Source organism: Crocodylus porosus, unplaced genomic scaffold (genome assembly GCF_001723895.1).
Source record: "Crocodylus porosus isolate Cpor-Errol unplaced genomic scaffold, CroPor_comp1, whole genome shotgun sequence".
NCBI classification, from domain to species: domain Eukaryota; kingdom Metazoa; phylum Chordata; order Crocodylia; family Crocodylidae; genus Crocodylus; species Crocodylus porosus.
Genome location: NW_017728932.1, coordinates 459,028 through 482,388, shown reverse-complemented (window position 1 = coordinate 482,388; position 23,361 = coordinate 459,028). Strand labels below are relative to the sequence as shown.

At 42.1% G+C, this 23,361-nt stretch overlaps 1 protein-coding gene across 2 annotated transcripts in view; it reads right to left on the bottom strand.

The window, feature by feature from the left end:
• Positions 1-2,792: 2,792 nt before the first annotated feature.
• The window catches only part of UNC45B (unc-45 myosin chaperone B), a 25,193-nt gene continuing 4,624 nt past the window's right edge, over positions 2,793-23,361 (bottom strand). For both annotated transcript variants that reach the window (XM_019545360.1, XM_019545361.1), the window contains exons 2-20: positions 22,316-22,477; positions 20,511-20,547; positions 19,708-19,883; positions 19,244-19,333; positions 18,682-18,849; positions 17,058-17,226; positions 16,575-16,745; positions 15,731-15,902; positions 14,312-14,612; positions 13,430-13,524; positions 12,741-12,882; positions 11,009-11,149; positions 10,593-10,720; positions 9,241-9,307; positions 8,833-8,946; positions 8,614-8,729; positions 6,810-6,927; positions 5,471-5,626; positions 2,793-3,912 (exon numbers count right to left, since the gene is read on the bottom strand). In XM_019545360.1, coding sequence (XP_019400905.1) covers positions 3,646-3,912; positions 5,471-5,626; positions 6,810-6,927; positions 8,614-8,729; positions 8,833-8,946; positions 9,241-9,307; positions 10,593-10,720; positions 11,009-11,149; positions 12,741-12,882; positions 13,430-13,524; positions 14,312-14,612; positions 15,731-15,902; positions 16,575-16,745; positions 17,058-17,226; positions 18,682-18,849; positions 19,244-19,333; positions 19,708-19,883; positions 20,511-20,547; positions 22,316-22,477 — 2,790 coding nt within the window. In that variant the 3' untranslated portion in view covers positions 2,793-3,645. The remainder of the gene's footprint in view (positions 3,913-5,470; positions 5,627-6,809; positions 6,928-8,613; positions 8,730-8,832; positions 8,947-9,240; positions 9,308-10,592; positions 10,721-11,008; positions 11,150-12,740; positions 12,883-13,429; positions 13,525-14,311; positions 14,613-15,730; positions 15,903-16,574; positions 16,746-17,057; positions 17,227-18,681; positions 18,850-19,243; positions 19,334-19,707; positions 19,884-20,510; positions 20,548-22,315; positions 22,478-23,361) is intronic.

Genomic DNA, 23,361 nt, shown 5'->3' with positions numbered 1-23,361 from the left:
CATTGCAACAGGGACAGGTATTATCTTGTTTTGTACATCAAAATGCTTCAATAGGTACAAAGATAGCAGCTGGCATCAATGCTTCTGAAACTAAAATTGCACTAGCAGTGATACACTATCAATAATCAATATAAATTCAAAGACCAGGGCCCTGGGGATAAATATATCCTAGAAATTCAGTTGAGGTTTCTCTCTCTCATGTCCACCTTCCTGACTTTTTTATGGGATAACCCACGTGGTTGTGGGAGCTAGGGTTATTAAGGCACCCCAACCCACCTTTCACTGGGGTGGTATCTGGCCTGGCATTTTCTGGGGGCTCGCATGCCACTGAAAGCCCCACCAGGCCATCCACTCCCTGCAGGGTACAGGTTTAGGTCACACGTAGGACCTGGAGTGTCCTAGCCATGCCCTACAGTGCCTCCCTTACCTCCAAGTTAAGTTAATACCAACCACCTGGTCTGCTAACAGCCAACTCTTCTATTTATATAGGCAGGCAGGGATCTAAAAGTGGCTGCCGCAATCACGCACCTGCTGCTTGTTTGGCTCTTATCTTAGCAGGCACCAACAGTGCCCTGCCACAAGGCCCTTTGTAAATCTAACTTTGAAAGTATTGTGGCCAGTCAGAGTCACTTGAAAAGTTAATTCATATGGAACAGTGGATAACAACTGTGGCTAGCTGCACTGTTAAAAGCTCTATAATGCACACAGAGGTGGAGGGACCCCTCCTCTTAGGAACAAAGATGATTAAAGCCCCAGCTGGAGACCTGGTGGGTGGCTAAATCCTTTGTCTAGATTTTCCTTGATATATTCCCCCGGTGTGCTTATCTCTAGCTCAGAGTGCATAAATGGGCCCAAAGCAACCTCAGCCACTGGTGCCACGTTTGTTGGGCAGGAGAACATGTTGCTTTATATTAATTGAGAACGAGGTCATGCCATTTTTTAAAGCTTCAAAACTGTAGCTGGACAGTGTACTGGCTTGTCTGCTTGGGGTGGTGATTCCATTGGGGACTGAGGATATTGTTGTCGGTGGGGGAAATCAAAGTTCTTGTGAGGACAAGCAAGTCTGCCCACTGGAGACGTGACTAAGACCAATCTCTCTTGCCTGCTAGTGCACCACTGGTTCATGCACAATGAGCAAGGAGGAATGACAGGGTAGGGAGTGAGCAGACTGGTGAGTCTGAACTGGAGCTTTTCCCTATGGCCCTGTCTATTTGCTCCCAGATGAGCTCTCCCACATGGAAGCAGTGCAGCTGATATGGGTGATGCATCAGTTGTTTCTACCAGGTCAGGTGGGTTCTGGCATTAAATTTGTTTTTGGTGAGTTTGGGCAAAATTTATAACTACAGAATTTCCAGAGGCCTTTTCCTTTTGGTATGAGGTAACTCTGATATGCTGTGTTCAAAGCTCTCAGGCTGCTTTTTGAATAAATTAAAAGCTTTGAGCCAGGGTGAGATGAAATAGAGAACCTTGGAGCTACAGTCCAGGGCAGAGGTAAGAAGCTAGAGAGCCTCCTTCTTGCCTCAGAACTGAGGAGCTATCCGTAATTTCCCCTCTGGGGTCCATCTCTACCTGCCTATTGCCCATCTCTCTTAAGAGTAGCCACAATCAAAGGGGAAATCAAAAGAGATGAGTATACAGGATTGCAAGGAAATGCACCAACAGAGATACTTGCCATGCAGGTTTCAGCTGAGGGACAGCGTACAAACACAGAATGGCAGAATTGGTCTGAGTTGGCCTGTCAGCAGGTTTGGGCTCAGCTGCATCTCTACCAGGCTTATCTTACCTTCTCAGGCAGAGGAAATCAGAAGAGTTATGTGGCACATGAGTCTGAGACTGAAGAAGGCCTGTTTGCATTGGGGTAGGGAAATAAGCAGGGTTAGAGAGCTGAACAGAGGGAGGACAGTTATGGTGGGAAGGGACAGAAGACCCCTGCTCAGGGTGTCAGTATTTTATAGGGATGCCCTACATCTAGACACTTGAGAGAGATGAGGCCAGTCAAGTCAAGGTGTGATGCTGAGGGAATAAGGTAATTTTACAAAGCTAGGTCAGAATCAAAAAGCCTATTAAACGTGTGGGTGGATATTCTGGTCTTGTGTCACTGTAGCTTAGTCCTCTTGGTTCATGTGCCGTAAGTGCCATTATCAGAACACTTCTGATATTTCCTGAATAAACCCATAACTTCCATAACCTGCACGGTTTCAGCAGAGACTGCTTCAGTACTATTGGTCATACAGATCGACAGCTTTCTCCAAGGGCTGGCCCCTAATTATTTTTAATTTATACGATAGGAACACCTAGGGTTTGGAATAATGAAGAATTGTGGAGGCATAATATAGACGAGTCACAGAGACAATGGCCTGGTTTACACTGTAGGTGTCAGGCAGCAGAGTCAGGAGCATGGGCTGCACAAGTGAGCTCTGCACATACTGGAACATAGCATAGAAGCAGCAGTTGCAGCCCACTGCTGTCCCCCTTTCAGTGACTTCTCTGACAGTCTCTGTTTCTTCTCACCTCTCCACTCTCCTACTTCCCTGTACACCAACTGTTCTTGCCTGAAAATTACTATAGCGCAGAAAGGAGACAGCTGGATTAGGATGTGTGAATTCTACTTGTTCCAGCCTGAAAAGGATCACTGTGTTTAGTATCAATCTAGTCCCCGCAGAGCAGGAAGTTTCTCTTAACCTTCTATCATGCCTGGCAGCCAGAGCCAAAAAGCAGATTTATGTATTGTACGGAGGTATATAAGGTCTTTTCTATGAAGGAAAGATTGATTTATTTTTTGCTACAACTGTACCAAAACTGTGTCCACATTGCTCTGTATGCATTAGCTGAATCCACTTCACTTGTGAAGCCTCGTCTCTGCAGAGCTTTTAGAAATTTTTCGCAATACTAACTACCTATGGACAGACCTTCTGTAATATCCTTTAGTTGTGCATGATGTCTCTGCATGTGCACCTGTCTCTGCACATACTGAAGGGTTCTCTGAGATTTATCTAAATGTTAATCAGTGACTCATATTATTGGATGAATAATACAGTACTACCTAGGTTCTGATGTGAAAAAGTGCAAGCTCTGTCTTCGCTTCTTTTCCCCTCAGTAAATTTTGAGTAACAAAAGTCTCTTATTAAATCAAAGGGAGACTGCAAGGAATCCACAAAGCAAAGACTGTTTATTCCAAACCCACCCAGTGCTCTCACACACTAAATGCCTGCGTTCCAGTTAAAAAAAAGAAACAATCATTTTTAAATAAGAAATCTGAACTAGTTTCTGAACATCTGATGTGAGGAAATAAAACCTTGTGCTTTTTCTTCCACTGCTATGAACTGCTGAAATAAAGAATTTTCATTTTTGAAAGAAGTCCACTCATTCTCTTTATCTTTTTTGAGACTTCCTGAAACAGCAGCTGTTCAATGTGATTCTCATATTGCTTCTTTCAGTGGAAATTTGCTGAATCCCGGCACTCAAGGTATTTGCAGTATCTAGGTATCATTAATTTTTATCTTCTTTCAGGGCAAAACACACAAAGCCAGTGGTCAGCAAAGCCTTGGCCATGGGACTGAGTGTCCTTATGCAGATCTGGAAGACTTCCAGAACTCCTGGTGGCCTCCCTTTCCTTGCCCTGTTTCTCAATAGACAATGGTGTCCTCATGCCTGTGACAGCGGTTTGATCAGCCCATAGTCCATGCACTTCACAAGGCACTCACGAGCTGCATCAATAGCATGCTGTATTTTGGGGTCATCTTTTTGTTTGCCAATGACAGTCAGGATCTCCAGGAGCTCACTTTCTACCAGCTTTTTGGCGAGTTCTTTGTCAGCGCTGATTAGGTTGTACGCAACAACCAGCCCACGGTGCTGAATGTCCACATTGTCATGCAAGCAGAGCCTCTGCAAGATTTCCAGCCACTGAGTTGTCTGAACGGAAGGAAAAAAAAACCCGAGAATGACCAACTGGAGATTTTCTGTATTATGGGAAAAATCTTAGTGAAGAGTACAAGGTTGGCCTGCCACAGGTCCTTTTCAGTGGGGAGAAAGTGGTGATTTAGGACAGGAACAATTGATGCTAGCCCATGAAAACGTCTCTCTGTTCCCATGAAAGCTCATTCCCCATCAAGCTGTTATACTATATGGTGTCTTCTGACTGTAGAATAACAAATTCCTTTCCACAGTTTTGTTGGAAAAGACCTGGCACAGTCATCACAAATGTGGGGCCTTTAACTGATTCTGGAGCTATGTGACCTGAGGTAGCAGGATAGGGTTACCAGACTGCTTAAACAGCTAGCATAACCAGACAGCAGGGGATGACATTTACATTTTAAAGCAGAACCTGTAAGGGGTGAGAGACTGGAATACATGAGAAGAGGCAGAGGCAGACAAGATTCTTTGGGTAAATGTGGTATCTTTTATTAGACCGATTAATAGTTGGAAAACTCTTCTTTGCAAGCTTTTAGGCGCAAACACCCTTCTTTAGGCATAGGAAGAGAGCCTGGAGAAGGGTGTTTGGGCCTAAAAGCTTGCAAAGAACAATTTTATTACACCAACTAAATAGTTGGAAAAAGATATCACATTTACACAAAGAACCTTGTTTGCCTATGTCTTTAGACCAACACGGCTACAACCAATACCCCTGAAAAGAGATAGAGACACTGAACACATTAGTCGTGTGGGGTATGCAGTACAGGACGGACTGGACATGAGAAGCATGTTATGATCAAGGCATTCAAGGGGGAGCAGGTGGTGCAAATTCACCTATAAAAACTTGGGTGAAGATGAAGCCTGTGGGATGTCCTCCTTATCATCTAAGATGACCTGCAGATCCCCCTGGAAACTTTGAGCCATTCTGCCCTCAGGATTACTAAGATCTATGAAAACCTTTCTGTTGTGTCTCTTTGGCTTATTATGTTTCATTTGAAATTAGGATAAGTTGTGTGTGCTGTCACTGTGTCTTACTGGACTGTGTCTTAGCTTGGGCAGAATTTTTCTGTTGTCTTCGTTACATACTTGAAATTGCAAATTGCTGTATTCAATAAACACTTTCTTTAGAGAACGGACTATTCTTGTTCAAGCATGTATGAATTCAGTGTCATTACTTAAAGTCTAATATTAAAATCTGATAGCAGTTTGCTTCTGAATCACTGATAGCTAAAACTGAAAAATGGAGCTATTAGGCCCATGGAAACAGAGGCTGAGCAAACAGCCTTCATCAACCAGTCTTGCTTTAGTTCTCTGCCCAAGATAATGTCTTTTAATGTCTTTTCATTCTTCCTGATTTTTCAAGCAAGCGCTTCTGTACTGTTCTGCCAGTCACTTGAATCCTGACTTTGGCTATCATCAGTGATTCAAAAACAAAACTGTTACCAAACTTAATATTAGGTAGTGGCACTGAATTCATGAATATTTGAATAAATCCAGGTTGCCATGGTGTTGTGTGCTCACACCATTCAGTCTTTGGGAATCAGATTTCACTCCTTACCACTTGAGTCATTTTATAGCAGAGTTTCTTCTGTGCTGCTGTCAGCATGGCCAGAGCTCCTGCAGCTGCTTTCTGGACCGTCTCATCATCCTCACTACACAGTAACACGATCAGCTTGAGTCTGTCATTTCCATCAGCCACAAACCGCTCTTGAACCTGAACAAGAGGGAGTAAAAAGATGGGTATGAATGGCAAAGCTGATGGGATTTATACTGAAATAATAGCTTCACAAGCCTTCAAATTAAATAGCTGAATTAGAAATAGCATTCAGACAAGTTACAGGAATTGCCATACTAGATCAAACTTATGAACCAGGTGTTTTGGTATATTGAATGAAACCGTGGTCAACGCTAGAAGCTTCAAAGACAAGTAAAATAAAACCCAATAGGGAGAGGATGTGGATAAGCTACATCCAATCAGAGTCTCCCAATAGTTTCAGCTTGGTTTAAACCACAAAAGATAATATTTACATTCTTTTCAAAACATATGACCTGAAGAAGAATGTCCTGCATTCGAAAGCTTGTCTGACACTATCCCAACTATGCAATTGCTTCAAGAAAAGATATCACCCTAAGGAATCCTTGCCTCAGAATATTTTAAGGCACTGAACTGACTGGGTTAAACCTATTGCAACTAAGTTGCATGACTGCTGCCCTTCATTTAAGATCACTGCAACACGGCATTCAGGGCCTTTATGCAATCAGGCATTTGAAAACACAGCTCTGCCCCCCAAAACCAAACCAAACCAAACAAACCCAAAAAGGAAAAAGTGTGAGGTGGTTTTGCTCGTCATTGGTTTGTGCATCAGAAGCAGCAGAAAAAACAGAGAAGCTGAAAGAGAAAGCACCACAGAAGCACCAAATACAGCAACAGAAACATTATGAGTGTGACCCTGAAAAAAAAAAAAGTTAAGAGCTGGGCTGAAAGAGGCTTGGAGCCATGAGCACAAAAACCTCTCCTATTTGATTCCTCCTATATTAAGGAGAACAGGACTCAAATGTCTGATACTTTTTGTAAGTACAAAATTGCCTTCCTAAAGAAAATAACTTACAGACCCCAAACTGTAGCTAACTGCCAAAGGATAACATCTAGATTTTCATTGCATCTACTGCCTTAGAATATTCAAAGTTCTTAGCCTTAGTATTGTGACTGATTTCCACAGTCAAAGTATAGACTGAACTTTTAAATGGAACATCTCCAGTTAAAGATTTAGTGAGTCCCGCTTGTTTTGGTGTTATACAGTAGAAAGATGGGGGTCCCCCAGCTACATTTCTGTGACATTTGAAAGTTAATATAACTGGATGTCTACTTGATGGAGTGTGACAGATAGAACAAGTACCTCTTTGTTGACAACTAGGTTACACATGCATTCTGTAGCTGCCTGTCGGAGTTGGTCATGGTTCTCAAACATATAGTTTTCAATCTCTGGTAGGGCTCTCTCTTTGATTATCTTCTGCCTGAATTGAGGGAAGCAAAGAAAAACATGAGCAAAGAAGGTGCAGCATACTTGACATAAAGCAGAAAGTAGGAAGCAGAAGTAGGGAAAGCCCTTTAAAATAGAAAACACCAGCACTATGTAAACCATGAGACCATTCAATCCTTCCCACCTACTACTAATTTAAGAGTAGACAATGAGGTTACAGGTTCCTTCTTGATACATGACAACCACTAATTAACATGAGGATCCTTTTTCAGGCCAATCATAGAGGAAGATTCAATTTAATTATATTTTTATATGCTCATATTTGGGACAACATCTTCTGTTGAATAAAGCTATTCATCATTTTCTCTGCATATCTAGTTAATGGCCCATCTTCAACATTGTAACCATAACCACAAGAAAGGTCTCCACCACAATACCATGCTGGTAGGGGGCGGGGTTCAAAACCCATTTAGCAGAATGGAAGTAGTATTGCAGCTGTGTATTAGAGAAGTTTCTGCAAATCTGTAAGAGCTGACCAAGCTACTATGAATACAATTCAAAGATAGCCCCCTGTAATTCTTTTTCTTAACAGAAACAAATCAGTAGGGCGAATAATGTATTGATCAGACACCAATTGTCATCCTCTTCAGGATCATATATATATTGAATTTTTGTTCCTGAAAAATTTTAATGTTTTGCTAATTAATCATAAAAGTAGAGAGAAGCTTACCACATTGATCTGCACTGACAGAAACGTGACCTGCAGAAACTTCAGTATTTTCCAAGACTTTCTGCCTTTCCAACTCGAAGTCAGGATTCCCCAATTCAGCTCAAGGAGGCAGTCTATCCTGATCAGACACCCTACACACTGACTCCAGGCAGACACAATTTTTCATTACCCTGCCTTAGTTTTTCAAGTGTAACCAGTGGGCCCCTGACTGCCATGGTTTATCTCTAAAGTTATTAGTCATCTTCTACTTCCCCTACTCTTTAAGAAATAGTAGCTTAGATTTTTCACACTCACTACCTCAAAGTAAATTCAAGTAAAAAAAGTCTGGTGTAACATAGTAACAAGCCCTCCAGTTCTGACATTAGCCAGTAACCTTTAAAGGATTAAAAAGTCTGACCACTGGGAAGTACAGAATGTAAGACTGTCATGTCTCTTTTTAAAGATGTTCAATAGAGACTGGAGAGTTCATGAGATTAAACTGAAAGGGAATACTACTAAGGTAGAGAATAACCTGGGTATACTACCATAACAGAATAATGGAAGTATAGGTAAGGCATTAAAAGAAGGCCAATGTGTCAGTTACTGGTATAATTATACTAGTGGATGACCCTATGCCGTGAGATGAAACTGGTTAGAACCTCTGACTGTATTTGAAAGCTTGTCTAAATTGGACCCAACCATGCAGTTGGTCCCATAAAAGATCTCACCCACAACAGTTCTTGCCTCTTGCATAGACCTGGTGAAAAAAATTCATCCGAATTTGAAGCTAAAATAATGGGAGAATTAGTTCAATTAACTTTTTTTTTAATGAAAAAAATATTAACTCACCAGTAGCTTACAAGCACGTGGTTCAAAGGGAGCTGTCTGTATTTACATAGTCTGAAAGGGGATCTAACTTTAATTTCATTTTCCTGCTAAAACCTGCTAGTCTGATTAAGTGGTCATGAGGGGGAGGGATGCGCAGTCATAAAAGATTTTTTTTAAACTCACCTGAGTTTGTCACTTCTTCCTGAGAAGTTTGTGAGACCTAACAAAGCCTCATAATTCTGGAGACCATCTCTCTCTGTGTTGAGCAAACTAACCAGTGGCCGTACCACCTCATACACCTTTGAGTAGGAAGGAATATATTGTTATTCTTTGGCTTTCAGGTCCTTGTCAGTTTCCATTGTCTTACTCAAAGGAGTTACAAGGAAAACTGCATTTACTTACCCTCTCCCCTGGGAATGCAATATCAGGATTGGAGATGGCAGCCATTTTTGCCAGAGCATGAGAAGCTTTTACTTTACCAACATCTGTGCCTTCTATAGCCAGAGGTATCAGGGCCTAATTATATACAGCAAAGAATTTATACTCATGGAAATATTAAACTCTCAACAAGACAGTATTATTTAAAAAAACCCTTTGAAAAAAAAATCCAGTTTTGTTTACTGGGCAATTAGACAAAAAAAATGAGGATATTGGATATCATGGTCTTTGTCTTATCAAGCATTCCCCCACAACAAATATGCAACCCACTTCCTAACAATATAGATCCAACAATACTTTACTGAAGGGGGCAGTCATCATACTGTCAGTTTAGTTCCCACTAGCCCACTTAAAAAACAATAAGACAATCACCTTTCCACCACCTTGAGCTACTATAGTGCCACGGTCCTTAGGATCCTCACACAAGGCAAGAAACACCCTGCAAGAAACAAAATATAGCCCTATTTAGTGATAACGGACCTGTTAAAACACTGTTCCCCCTCCCTGCTCCACACACCACTCTTCTATTTCTAGCTATCACAGCAAGAGCAGCTCATGCAGCAATTACAGTGCTATAAATACACTTTATTACACTGCTATCAGGAAGGGCTGAAAGTACTCAGCGTAATTAGTCTAGGGAAGAGAAGACTGAGGAGGGGTTTTGATAATAGTTTTCAAATACCTAAAGGGTGGTTTTAAAGAGAAGGATGATAGACTATTCTTTATGGCCACAAGGGAGAGGACAAGGAACAATGGTCTTAAATTGCAACAAGAGAAGTTTAGGTTGTTTATGAGGAAGAATTTTCTCTATGAGGATAGTTAGGTGTTGGAACAGGATACTCAAAGAGGTTGTGGAATTTCCAAGCTCCATACTTTTAAGAGCATACTAGATAAATACTTGACTGAGATGGTTTGGATAGGGATGATGCTGCCTTGAGCAGAGGGTTGGACTAGACGCCCCACTTCTCCATGTTTTTTGGATAAATTAGAGAAGGAGCTGAAGAGGGGTCCTGCAGCCCTGTTCCTTCATTGTGTTGTTAACATTAACATGTCAAACTGTAGCCTAGCTCTCACCAACAGCTCATAAGTGAGAATTTTGCACTAACTTCAGAGACATATAGATTTCTGGAGAGCTTTTGTTAAAAAATACTTCCCATTGTCTTTTAATTTTTAATGGACTGAACTCAGGGGTGAGAACCAAGCAACCAGCGTGTTCTGTATACATGAATACATAGCACAATACCCCAGGAGATTTAGAATGGCTTCTTTGTAAGAAAAACAACTTTTATCTAGGAGCCCAGCTGTGGGTGATTATTAGCTGGCAGTCAAAAGTCCAAGGGGAGAAGGAGCAAACAACTTAAGTTTAGGAAGGAGGAGTTTGTGGCCAGGGAGCAGACCAAAACCCAGCAGAGTTTGCCCCTAGGGAAGGACCAGAGTTGAAGGACTGTCTCCTGGTGCCTGTAGAAAAGCTAGTGTTGCTTTACATGCTTGTTTCTTTAGACAGAGACGTATTGTTTTGTGATATGAGAACTAGATGAGAAGCCCCCAAGGGAGCCAAACCACACCACAAGGCTGCAGACTCCCAAGCCTGTTGATGGACCATTGTTTGGTCTGAAGGACTCCTAAGGAGGTAAAGCATGCCTGCATGGCAGCAGGAATCTCAAGCTGCTTACCTAGACATGTTGATTCTGTCAGTCAAGGAGAGTTAATTGAGATGAGTTTACCTGGCAAGCAGCTCCTTGGTCTGGTCTGTTAAAATGGCATTATCAGCTTTCACCATACAGGTCAGGGCAGAGACCACTCCAGCTTTAAGTAACCGTTTCACTCGCTTCACAACAAAATCCTTCTTGTCCTGATAGGGACATTGAAAAAGAATGACAATAGAATTTCTATAGGCAGCCACTGTCTCTCTTATTGCAATCCTACAAGTTGTACTGAGTAACAACACAACCCTGGGATGCAGAGCTAGGGATTAAAAAATGCTTGACTTGCAGGAGTTGGGCAACATTTGTGTTTTGATGCCACAGCTACAACAGTTGCCATAAAGTAGAAGGGGATGCTGCAATTCTCAAAAGAGCCATTGTTCAGACTAGATTCTGAATTCCTTTATCTGCAGGGATCCTGAAAACATTAAACCTACCTTGGGATGTTCCTCAGGTACATGCTGCTTAGAAAACTGGGCCAGCTGCACAAGCTCTGGGATGAGTTCCTTGACATCATAGCTGTTAGTACAGTTCACTAGAGTGGAAGCCACAGAGTACAAAATAGTCTTGTCACTTGTCTGTACAGGAAATGAACAACATTAGGATGCATTAAGAGGCTACGGAAACAGAGTAAACTGCTATTATAGCATTTTGCTGAAATCCCAGGAGCCCAGCCAGGAGCCTGGGTACATACCCAGGATATGGCTGGGTATGGCTCTAGAGTCAGCACACTCCCCCGTGGGCCAAGCAACTAGGCCAGGATGAAGCTCTCTTCCATGGCTCGGCCTTTGCCAGCCCCAGAGTGTACATACATACATCTGTCCACCTCCAGCCCATTCTTATAAATAAATAATAATAATAAAAAAATGAAACCCTTGTTAGACAGGCCTGTGCCCTGCAAGAAGAGGCCATAGGCAGCCACAAACATCCGGCTTTTGCCTGCCAGCATCATGCACTGCCCAGGAGATACAATACAAGCCTCCAGGGATGCTGGCTTCTTCGTGCTCAGGCCTCAACAGTCTCGGATGTCTCAAAACTAAAAAAGAACAAAAAACCCCCCATTTTGGCCTCCACAAGTTCCCCTTCCTCACACATACTCCGAGCGCTCTGATTGAAGCAAGGACCTAAATCTGGGTCTCGGCATGGCATGCCGAGGCCCCAACTTTCCGACCCGGAGCCTTGCTACTACTCTGTTTGGTTCTGGAGACCATGCCAGCTTCCATGTGTCATGGTGAAAAAATATATATATTCCTGGACCCGGGGGTCCAGCCAGCAGCCTGGGCACACACCCAGGCTTGAACTTGCAATTCAGTAGTCCTGGAGTCATTACACTCCCCTCTGAACCAAGCAACTAGGCCAAAATGATGCTCTTGCCCATGACTCTGCCTTCCCCAGCCCCACAATCACATACATACATTTGTCCACCTCCAGCCCGCTCTTATAAATAATAATAAATAAAATGAAACCCTTGTCAGATGGGCCTGTGCCCTGCAAGAAGAGGCCATAGGCAGCCACAAACATTCCCCTTTTGCCTGCCAGCATCATGCACTGCCCAGGAGATACAACACAAGCCTCCAGGGCTGCTGGCTTCTTCATGGTTGGGCCTCAACAGTCTCGGGTGCCCCAAAATTAAAAAAGAAACCCCCCCCCCATTTTGGCCCCCCACAAGTTCCCCTTCCTCACACACACTCTGAGTGCTCCGATTTAAGCGTTCTCAGGACTACTTTTCTCATACTTCTTCAAGAACTAAGAGGAAGAGACAGAGGACAGTGCGGAAGGATAGATTGGTTATGTGATGCAGTGACTGAACAGTTGTGGGTTAGATCGCTGGATTCTGTTCTGCATTTATGATTGTCTTGTGTGTCTTTGGGTAAGTTACTTGATGTCTTTTTACTCTGGTATTACCATTTCAAGTATGGGCATATGCTTATTTATTTATTAAGCCTGAGTACCCCACCTGAAGAGAAATGTACTGTTCGCGTGGTAGGCAACCGTAGTGGTCTGATGGGGCATTAACGAGCTAAGTTATCTCCCGAATATGGCGGGAAGTGATCTTTCCCTCTTTGTCATCCTTAGTAGTGCCCCTCGTGAGTGTTACGTATCCAGAATTTACAAGGCTGGAGACATTAGACAAGGAGTCCTAAAGGGGCAGTGGAGAAGAGAAGGTACCTTGGCTAATTCAAACATGGCTTGCATGGCTGCTTCATCTTCTACAAAGTCATCTTTCACCTCTGCATCCAGGGTTAGGTATGCCAGACCTTCTACAGCCCATTTTCTGGTGCGAGTGTCAATGCTGGTGTTGCACAGCCACCTGAAAGAGACACAACTTCCATCAATTTTCCTAGGAGGGAAAGAGAAAAAACCTGAAGGAACACTGGGGTAGGTTATTTTTACCAGCATCTTCAGACATCATGAAGATGACTCAGGAAATGGCAGATTCCTGAAGATGAAGATGCTGGCTTGAAACAGGAAGATCCCTTATGCATTTTATAAACAGCCACTTAGGTGATAGGGCCATCATCTTTAGTATGTGAGATGGTGAATGAACAAGAAACATTGTTTATTTTGATGCTCACAAATGTGAGACAAGATAGGTATACAGCAGCATGGCGCACAGAGGCAGCAGCATATGAGAGTCCTAGGCATAGATTCTTGAATAATGGTTTGGAAAGTGCTGAAGTGTTCTCTGAGATTTATCTATATGTTAATCAGAGACTCATATTATTGGATGACTAATCAGAGTCTAATTAGCATCCAGACTTGTACCAGAGATGGAATTTTAAAAATATTTTGTAAGGGACAGAAGGCAGCACAAAGTAATGGGTGAAGACTGCTGACAGAACATTAAAGGTACTCACTTTCGACACTGTTTTGCTAGTTTTTCAGTGGATCCCTCAGCAAATTGTCTCAGTCCATAGTCAGTGCCACCTGCTGAACCCAGCTTGCAAAGGCCCTGAGAAAGATGGAAAATTTATTATAGATAGAGATAGCATTATATTCTATAATATATAGCATCTTTAGTGCCAGACTGACGTTTAGCTTACATTTTAGAAAAATAACAGAGCACTAATAACTAGTAGGCCCAACAATAGCAGAATTCACCATAATCTGCCAATTTTTGGAGGTCTTGTCATGTGGCTTTCACATAAGTTATCCATATTCCATTATGGACGTGCCTGCTATACCTACCCCTTGTTCACTGAGAGAAGAAAGTTACCACTGCTTTAAATTTCCCCAGTATTAACCGTTTAAAAGCAGGGTACAAACCGATCCAGATTATCAGTGAAGAGAAAATCCCATAGGGTTCTAAAGCAGGTTTTCTGTTTTTCCTTTGATGCACCACATCCATTTATGGTCCATTGTATAAATGAAAAGAGACCTTTAAATGAAAGCTTTAGAAGAAACTTGATAAAACTGTTCAGCCTCATGTGGCAGTCACTGGCCAGCTCCTTTTTCATGTTGGGGGTTCCAAGGTGGCAAGCATTAAGTCTGAAGCTTGTGGCACTACACAACTTGTTCTCTGTTGCAATTTGCAAACCATCATGCTTGCCCACACTTCAAAGTTATAGTACTGCCAGCTGTCACTGCCAGTGGCCTGGATCAGGGGAAGATGGACCAATGCAACACTAGAATTTTTGTCCTGTAGGGTAGGTACAGCACAGGAAAGAGCTCTGCCAAGCCCAAGAATAGGTTGGTAAGAGCTGGCACACAGAAGAGCTGACTGAGGGTTGAAAACTCACCACCAGAGCTCGAATTTTGATCTTTTCATTCTTAGTTTTCTTGTAAATCTCTTTCAGGAGTGTTATTCCATTGGTGATGATGAAAGTAGCCCGACTCAGCTTGGTAGATGCATGAATGAGAGCTTCCACAGCTACCAGTTGGTCAATCTCTCTTTCAGAGCCACACAAGGCAACCATCATCTCCATGACACCCTTCATGCCCAGCAACTTGTTGCCCAGGTCAAAAGGGCCTTGCAATACTCCAGACACTATCGAGATGGCATGGAGGGTCTTATCCATGTCCTGAGGATCAATCTTGCTTCTACAGGGAACAACAGAAAGTCAGATCCCATTTTTTGAAAGAGGGTCTGAAGTGGAATTATTATAGCTTCTGGTACTTTCCTCAGAGCATCTGCCTTGTGGCTGATGTTATCCATCTAATAGGGTAACTGCCAAACTGGAATTTACTCCAACACTTTTCATCACAGAAGTTCTGAAATCTTCCTCCTCATTTTTATTCTGAAGTAGTTCAAAGCACGGTGCCAATTCCGTGGGTGCACCAGGGCTCAAGCACAAAAAAAAAAAAAATAGTGGGTGCTCAGCACCCATGGAGCCACTTGCAGATGTTAAAAAAATCCAGCAACCGGACTTTACTGGAAGAAGCAGCATGTGACTTCAACCCAGCTCTGCAGCATCTGTAAAGATCAGGCACTTCAGCAGGGCTTTTTAGCACTTTTAGCTAAAGCTGATTCAATCAGCTATTAGATAAAAGCGTCAAAAAGCCCTACTAAAATACCTGATCCGTACAGACACTGCAGAGCCCAGTAAAAGTTATGCATTGCTTCTTCTGGGCATGCACGTGGTTAATCATGGGAACACACCAAATTAAAATTAAAGTGCTGGGTTGTTTTTTTTAACATCTGCAGGCACCCACCGACAAAAAAAATAAATGTCAGCACCTATTGTCTACAGTCTGAGCAAAGTCAGAGTGAGCTTCCTCAAAACCTCACTCACTTGTAGAGGGACTACCCTGGAGTACGGAGATGTAACTAACAGTTGTCTAAACCCCTAGCTTTTCCCTTCAGAGGAAAAAGAGCCCCTTATTTTTCTGCTGGATGGAGAAAATTGGCAAACCATTTTGCTTGAGTGATGCAAACACATGATCATTCAGTACACCACTGAACTCTAAACTGGGATTCAAATCTACTTTTCTGGTTATTGATTCTAATGTTAATAATAACTAGAGTCCACACAGAGCTTGCAGGGATCTTTGAACAGAGAAATAAAAGAAGACATTTTATTTTGTCACAATTCTTTCTGTCAACAATCCCTAAGAGATTTTATAACATTTGATGCTTTATTTCCTTCTTTGAGGTCTGTATTCTATATTTGTATTTAACCACCCCGCAGAAATGCCATGCCACCCCAGCCAGGACTCACTTGATGTACTCTTCACAGATCTCTCGGAAATGATCTCGCTCAGAATCACACCGCAGATCATCATACAGTTTATTTAGGAGGATGGAAGCTGTCATCTGGGTGTTTTCAGTTAAGGGTAGGCAGCCAGGCATATCAGGAATCTGGCCTACCACTTTCAATATCTTTTTTAATCCTGGATGCACATAAAATAAAGGCTTTTAGAGTGGAGGGGCCCATACCAAAAATTAAAGTAGTGTTCATTGGATGTTTTCCTGCACTCAAATACACAGCCTGAAAAGTTTCCTGTATTTAGTTAGTTTACAGCCAGATTTTGTAAACTGTTGGACAAACATCAATTAATGTATTATGTATACAAGCAAGCACTATACAATATAAGCAAAGATGATGCATGAAAGTAAAGGTTTGCAGAACTGAGCCTTTAAAAAGTGGTCATGAAATGAAGACCCCCCCCAAATTTTTTTTAACAGAACTTGATTACCAGTTGGATTAGTTTATAATAAATAAGTATAAAACTTGATAACACGAATGACATAGGAGCTTTGCAAATGAGGAAAAGAGATGGCAAAAACATTAGAGACTGCAAAAAACCTTCCAAATATAATTCAAGTACTTTTAACCATGACTCAGTTTCTAGCAGTCAAAATCTAGCAGTAGTAATCCATCCAGCAGTAAAAACCTCTAGCTCTGTGAGATTAAATTCAACCTCTGATGTTTGCACTATACAATCAGATCAGAATACATTTCTAGACCCAGATCATTTTAAATTCACTTAGTTGAGAATGGCTTGAGAGATTTGGGCCCAAGTAGTCTAAGTGTGAGAAAGGGATGTTGAGGCTGTACTTACCATTGTCAATGACAAAGAGAGCTCTGCTGTTATCATGGATTCTCAGATCTTTTCGTGGTATATTCTTGTTGAGCAGGTTCAAAGCCCGGTCCCGCCCTTGCCCAGACACCTTCTTACCGATCAGCATGTCAAGCAAGTGCATTGTGATTATCTTCAAATCCTTCTTGGTATCTACATAAGACAAGATAGGCTAGAGGAAGGGCCTTTTGAAACCTGATGGACTTACTGAATATTGTTAAAAAGTGTTAATGTTATAAAAATCAGGCTGTATCCCAACCATCAATCCCATGCAAGAAGATGGTGTTATACCAGTAATTATATGTACTAGTTATAATTCTTGCCAATCTGAAACCTGAACACCTGGCCCAAGAGCATGAATAACCACTCAGAGGCACAGGATCTACTATTTTGTCCAGGGAAAGCTGCTGATGATCTGTTCATATTGTATCCATCAAAAACCCAAAATGACAACTTGGTGGTTACCCAACACCAAAGCTTCCTCTTTCCCATGTTGCTCTTCCTTTCCCTCTCCTGATAAGGAGTCAGTAATGGCCTGCAGGAGATTGCAAACAGCCAAAGAGATTTCTTCATTGTCCACGGACATCCACATGCAAATACTGTCAATACCAAGCTGGTGAAGGATTGCTGTGGCCTGCTCCAAAAAAGCAAAAACATTGTTGTAGTTCCTAATTTTTCATATAAACCAGTTTTTCTTTGGTTTTCAATTACATTTCAGCAATGAAGTATCCTTATGGAAAGAATTTAAATGTACTGCATCTACCTATGGCAGTTGCAGGGAGTCGTTTTCATTTTTTCTGTTTCCCATTTATGTTTGTAGAAAGATAGAAACACTAAGATATGGAGGCAGGAGGCAACTTCAGAGAGAGCAGGTTCTAGCCAAGACATTGCCTGTAAGATAGGATTTATTCATCCATACTTTATGAATTACAGGTTTATAGGAAGAGTCCTATATTAGGACCCTAAATCAGCAAGGTATTGTTTAAAGACGGAATGTTTTACTGTCCATAAATAAATCCAGCTGCTAAGTGAAACACATAAAATTATGCCTAGTGACATGTACCATTGCTATAAACGCTGACCTGCATCTACACCACGTGAAATCCGTAACAAAAGTGACAGTTGTCTTTGTTATTGTCCCAAATCACTATTCTAAATGGCAACACATGGTTCTTTGAATGGTTCTCTAACTTTTTTGTCAAGTCAGTCTGCTCATGCATAATGATAATTATGGGAGAATAGAGGTCCTTACCATGCCATTTTTTTGGTCTTTTTATTGGATCACCTTTATTTGTGTTTACAGTGTATACTGATATTTGCCCTGTGTACAGATATGCACACCTACGTCCATTTCCAGTTCTTTCAACTTCTTTGCTTTTTCCATCCTCCCCCAATAAGGATCTTATTGTTTATCTTGGACAAACACTTGGTTGGGATGGTTTAATCAGGGATGATCCTGTCTTGAGTAGGGGGCTGGACTAGATGACTGTGAGGTTCCTTCCAGCCTCACTTTCCTATGATCATTAAATGGTGGAATGTGATGATGTCTATGGATCAACATAGGACAGAAAGAGAGAGGTTCTGCTCATGCACCTTTTGAGGGCCACTTCACACTTGTGGATGTATTAACATGAAAGCTGACTGAGGGCTTTCATACCACCTGGCATGAAGTCAAAACCTTGGCTTAATTTGTCCTTAATCACTTCCCCTTACAGGATAGTGTCTGAACATAGACTTAATTTCACAAGTACATCTCTTAAACCAACCACAGGATAGAGGAGCTCTCCCATATCTTTGACACTGAAGCTCACAGACAGAGTCAAAGGTTCAGCACTTAAAGTTGCACCTTCTAGAGGTAGCCTCCACTAATCATAGTACTTTCACTGGATTTTGTTTCAGTAACCAACAGTCCCCTGAGAAGCCAAATCACAGTAGTTGAAATTGGCCTCTGTTTTCCCCACAAATTTGAATAGATACATAAATAAGAATTGTCATTCTGGGACTAGCCAGTGGCAAGTGCTTTTGGAAACTTGTACTCCACTGGTTGCAGTGAGAGGTTAATACAAGGTCCCCAAACAACTCTGCTTACCCGTGCCTTGTGTCCTGAGCACATGCCTGAAAGAGTCCTTACAGCTGCTAGGATCAACTCAACATTTTTGGTTTCTATCAGCTTCATTAGCAGGTTCACCCCATTATTCTGGAATATCCTCTCAGCTCCAGCTTCCTCCCGCCCCAGAACAATAAGATTGTTTGCTGCCTGGGTAAAAGGAGGTGAGAGAAATCAAGGGATCAGTTACAGGATAAGGTTGGTAGCCAGAAGTATTTCAGATCAGGTAAGACAGATGCTTGGCTGGGACGGTTTAGAGAGGGATGATCCCTCCTTGAGCAGGAGGCTGAACTAGATGATGTTCTGAGGACGTTTCCAGCACTGCTTTTCTAGGATTCTGTCATTTGAGAGGTTTGTTAATGTTCCAGCAGTGCTGTGTGGTTGACACAATGAAGGCTTTCTGATCTCTGTTGCCTCATTGAACCCAAATCCTCCTTTTCCCCTTCTATTCCTGCATGTTTCTCTTGAACCCCATGAATGGTTGGGAAGGGAAAGAAAGACATAAGTGCTTGGGTGTGAGCTTGACACCTGTTGTTCTCCTCACCTTTTCTCGCTTCTCTTTATCAGTGTTCTCATCCAACAAGATTTCAAACATCTTCTGCACTCTGGCATCCATGGAGAACTGAATGTGCAACTGCACAAGGATAAAAATATTGTGTCTTAAACATGCAACGCTCTAGGGAATGCTCCCCTTTCTGTTTTGGCTGACCACAGACTGCTGCCAGCCATGCTAAGTTGCTAGTTAAGTTGACTTCAACTACCCTAAGTAGTGATAAATGTAGAATTTCTAGATGATAGACAGAGCCTGAGCTGCTAAGATGTTCTCATATGGAGAACAAACTTTTGAACACACAGTACATTATTTTCCAACCTGTCAAGTGACTGATATTTTCTTTCAGTGGACATGTATGTGGCCGTCTAGGAGAGACTATCTTCAGGTTCAGTCATCTTGAAGCCAAGGCCTACATGCACAGTCCAGCCATTCAGTGCTGTGGCAAAAACACCTACCTTCTCCTGGATGTTGGCTCCCAAACGCCTCAAGGTTTCCTGGAAATTTTTGTTGTGGGGCTCAATGGTGGCACACCGTTGAACATCCTTAAAAGCTTGGTCTAGCTTACCCAGCTTCTCCAGTGCCTGGCTGCGCCTGTACAAGGCTTTGATATCTGAGGCATTGATGTCAATTGCTAAGAAAATGATTGATTAGAAGAAGAATCACATTTCACTTCTCAGGAGTGCCCAAACAAAAGATTCATTAAAAGTACAAATAAAAGCTCATATCAAGGCTCAATTCTCTTCCCTAAACTTCATTCCCATATAATTGCCTTTACCTGGGTCAGCTGCCCAAAAAACCCTCTTTGAAAATGTGGAACACTGTTCATAAAGAAGAGCTACTTCAGTGCCCTGGGTATGGACAAATAGTCTATTCCTGCTTCCTCTTCCTCATCAAACCCCACTGTGTGCATAAACAGTGACATGCATTTCCCCTTAAGACTGAGAGAATGAATGAATTGGAAACATGCAATAGAGATGCCAAGGCAAAAAAGTTATATATCTGATTTACTGAATTACATAAGGCATCCCACTATGCAAGTACAATATACAGCAGCTAGGAACACTGTACTCCTTCCTCTTTTGGGTGTTTCTTTCCAAGGACATGCAAACTAACTACTTCCAACAAAAAATAAACCAAGTATAGGTGATCTGATTAACTTGAAACAAAGGCAGAGACCTGGAAACAGACTGGAAAAGGCACCAAATAAATCAAATGAGCCTCTCAGATCCCCAAATATTAGGGCCATTGGCTTACATACCTCTAGAAGCATCTGATGCTGCTTGGGCATAGCTCTCCTGTTAATACAGAAGGGGAGAGAGGTTCATTAGTTATCAGGCTGGGCACTGGTACACATTCATACTAATTTGTGTTGTGATTTTGTATAAATTAATCTCTCTGCAGCCATTTCTCCAGTGTAGAATGTGGCTGCTAGTAAACACTTCTGTAAGGCAGTTTTGACCTTTCTATCAAGTTTGATAGATTTGGAGATACTTTTCTTCACAAAGCATAACAAGATGGACTGTCACATAGATATGACACAATTGCTGTCGATGAAACCATCATGTATTTAGATAGACGTCTAGCATGAGATATGCATGTGGATATGCATGAAGACAATATTTATCTAGAATCGGTCGCATTTCTCCTGGTGCAACGGAAGTGAAGATTAGGAACACATAGCTGAATTCTAGAAAAAATGTGACTAGCCAGTCTAGTGTGAGGGAAGACTCCTTTGCTGTCTGTGTTAACTTAATTGCAGCTATTCGGAAAACCAAATTCATATCCTGCAGCTAACCAGTTTTATATAAAAGAATCAGAAAGGAATTGTGGCTTGAACATTCTAGTTCCTCTATCAAAAATCCAGGGTTCCTGCTTTTAAGTTAAAGGAAATTTATCACAAATAGCAAACAGCACATGGGCCCAAGTCTTTGGTGTCCGGACCTAGAAGGTAAAACCTGCACAGGTTGTACTAATGCCTTATGTCATGGAGATGTGACAGTGAAATCTCTGGTATTACTCTGCTTTATCTGTGCACTACACTGCCATTGCTGAGATACTGTTTATATGTGAACTGTTGCTCATCTGTTTCATAGTGCTTCCTGGCAAGACTGCAGCTTGTCCACTATTGCACATGGACATGGCTCTGGGCAGAATGGTAATCACTGAACGCTACCCTATTCATGTGACACAGGCTTTAAGAAGATGGACATCCTGCATAAAAGAAATACAGTGTCTATTTCAGCAAGAACCTATTTAATGCCTAGGATGACTCAGCACAAAGGAAAAGCAACGTTGAGGTCACTCCCTTCCAGGCCATGCCTCAGCTCCATTCTTTTCTAACTATTGGTAAATCCTTAATACTCCTCAACTTTTAGCGTCCCATACCAAGCACTGGCTTGCTCTCATATGTATGTCTAAAGAAACTTAGCTTGGAAAGCAGTGCTTATACTGAAAGAAAAAAAGTGCACTTTTTTCTATCCTAGCTAGTTCCTAAAACATTGCTTTGACATAGCTCTACTAATTAGTAGTGAGCTCTGACCTTAGAATGTCTCCCTGCTCACAATTTGGCACAGTGGGGAGGTGTCAGCTTTGGGAAAAAGTGCCAGATATTTTGGAATTGTAGAGTTTGAGCATCATTATCTTCTGTTTTCAAGAGCAGGCACTTAAGTCACACAATCCTCACATCCTTCTCCCTATTGGTGGTTGGAATCCTTTGTCTCCCCCCAGGGTTTGAATTACACTTTGACACTTGCAAAAAAAATTGGCTAGGGTTGGGGCTGTGTGCATGGGTCCCCCCACCAGTACTGCGGGGCTGGGGCCAGTGGAGTGCTTAGAAAGGTGTGGGGCGAGCCACAGGTTGTGCACGGTGGTGCATGGGATCTGAGCTATTGTCATGGGGGAGGGGGTGAAGGGGTGCTGACCAGCCCATGGGGGGTGGTTCTTGTCTTTTATGGGGGGACTCTCATCTCTTATGGCAGCGGGACTCAGCCCCCCTGAGGCTCCCCTGTAATTCAAATCCTGTTTTCCTCTATATACAGACCTAACTCAAAGTTAACATCTCACCTTTTTCAGGAAGCAGGCTGCCCTGTTCCTGTACAATACAGCCTTGAGTGATTTGTCCTTGGTGAGTTTTATGGCTTTGGTGTAGCATTTAATGGCATTCTCATAGTCAGTAGCTTGAAAATATGTATTGCCTTCCTCCTTCAATTGACCTGGATCATCCATCTAGAAAAAAAAATCAAAGTTTAGCCTGATCAGGAGTCCTACTGGATATACCAATTGTATTAATGTTTGTTTGGTGTTATTTTTAAGATTAAGTCATCTCCTGTGCTGCTGGAGTGGTAATACATTAGCTAGACATCACCTCAGGGTAAAAGGCTGTGCTTGGGTAGAGGATCTTTTCCCGACACTTCTCTGATATTTTTTGACTGCCCTATAAATGGGAGTTTAGTATTATGAAAGTTAAACATAATGATGTAACTGAGATGGAAGGTCTTTTTGCCCATCCATTCAGTGTTCTTCCCTTGTTGACATCTAATAGTAGCACCCTATAACCCAATGCCAAGGACTGGGTTGGTCTATAACCACCCTTAACTGGTGATTTCTCCAACAATGTGCATACCATCTACGTTATACCAGCCATTTCAGATTATAACTCAAATGCCTGGGTCCACCTTACCAGGGCCTGATGGAACTGAGAGCTTGTATTACCATCAGTGTGGCAAAATCACCACACCGTTTTACTGGCCTTGTTGATGCTCTCTGCTAAAATGCATCTGACCTCAATACTAAAATGCATCTGAATCAACCCTAGATGAACCATATGATAGGGTTAAGTACAGAGAGATGGATGCTATGCTCATATTAACTTGAGCTACAAGACTAATGCAAAAGCCTATGAAAGAAAGACTTTAAAGCAGAATAAAAACAAGAGGATATTCAAAATAATGTCATAGTCTGAGTTCCCCTGAGAAGAAGGGAACATGTGGTTTCAGCAGCCTGAGTGAGCAGATTATATACAGGTATCATAGTATCATAGTAGCTAGAGTCGGAAGGGACCTAGGTAGATCATCTAGTCCGACCCCCTGCCTTGGCAGGAAAGAGCACCG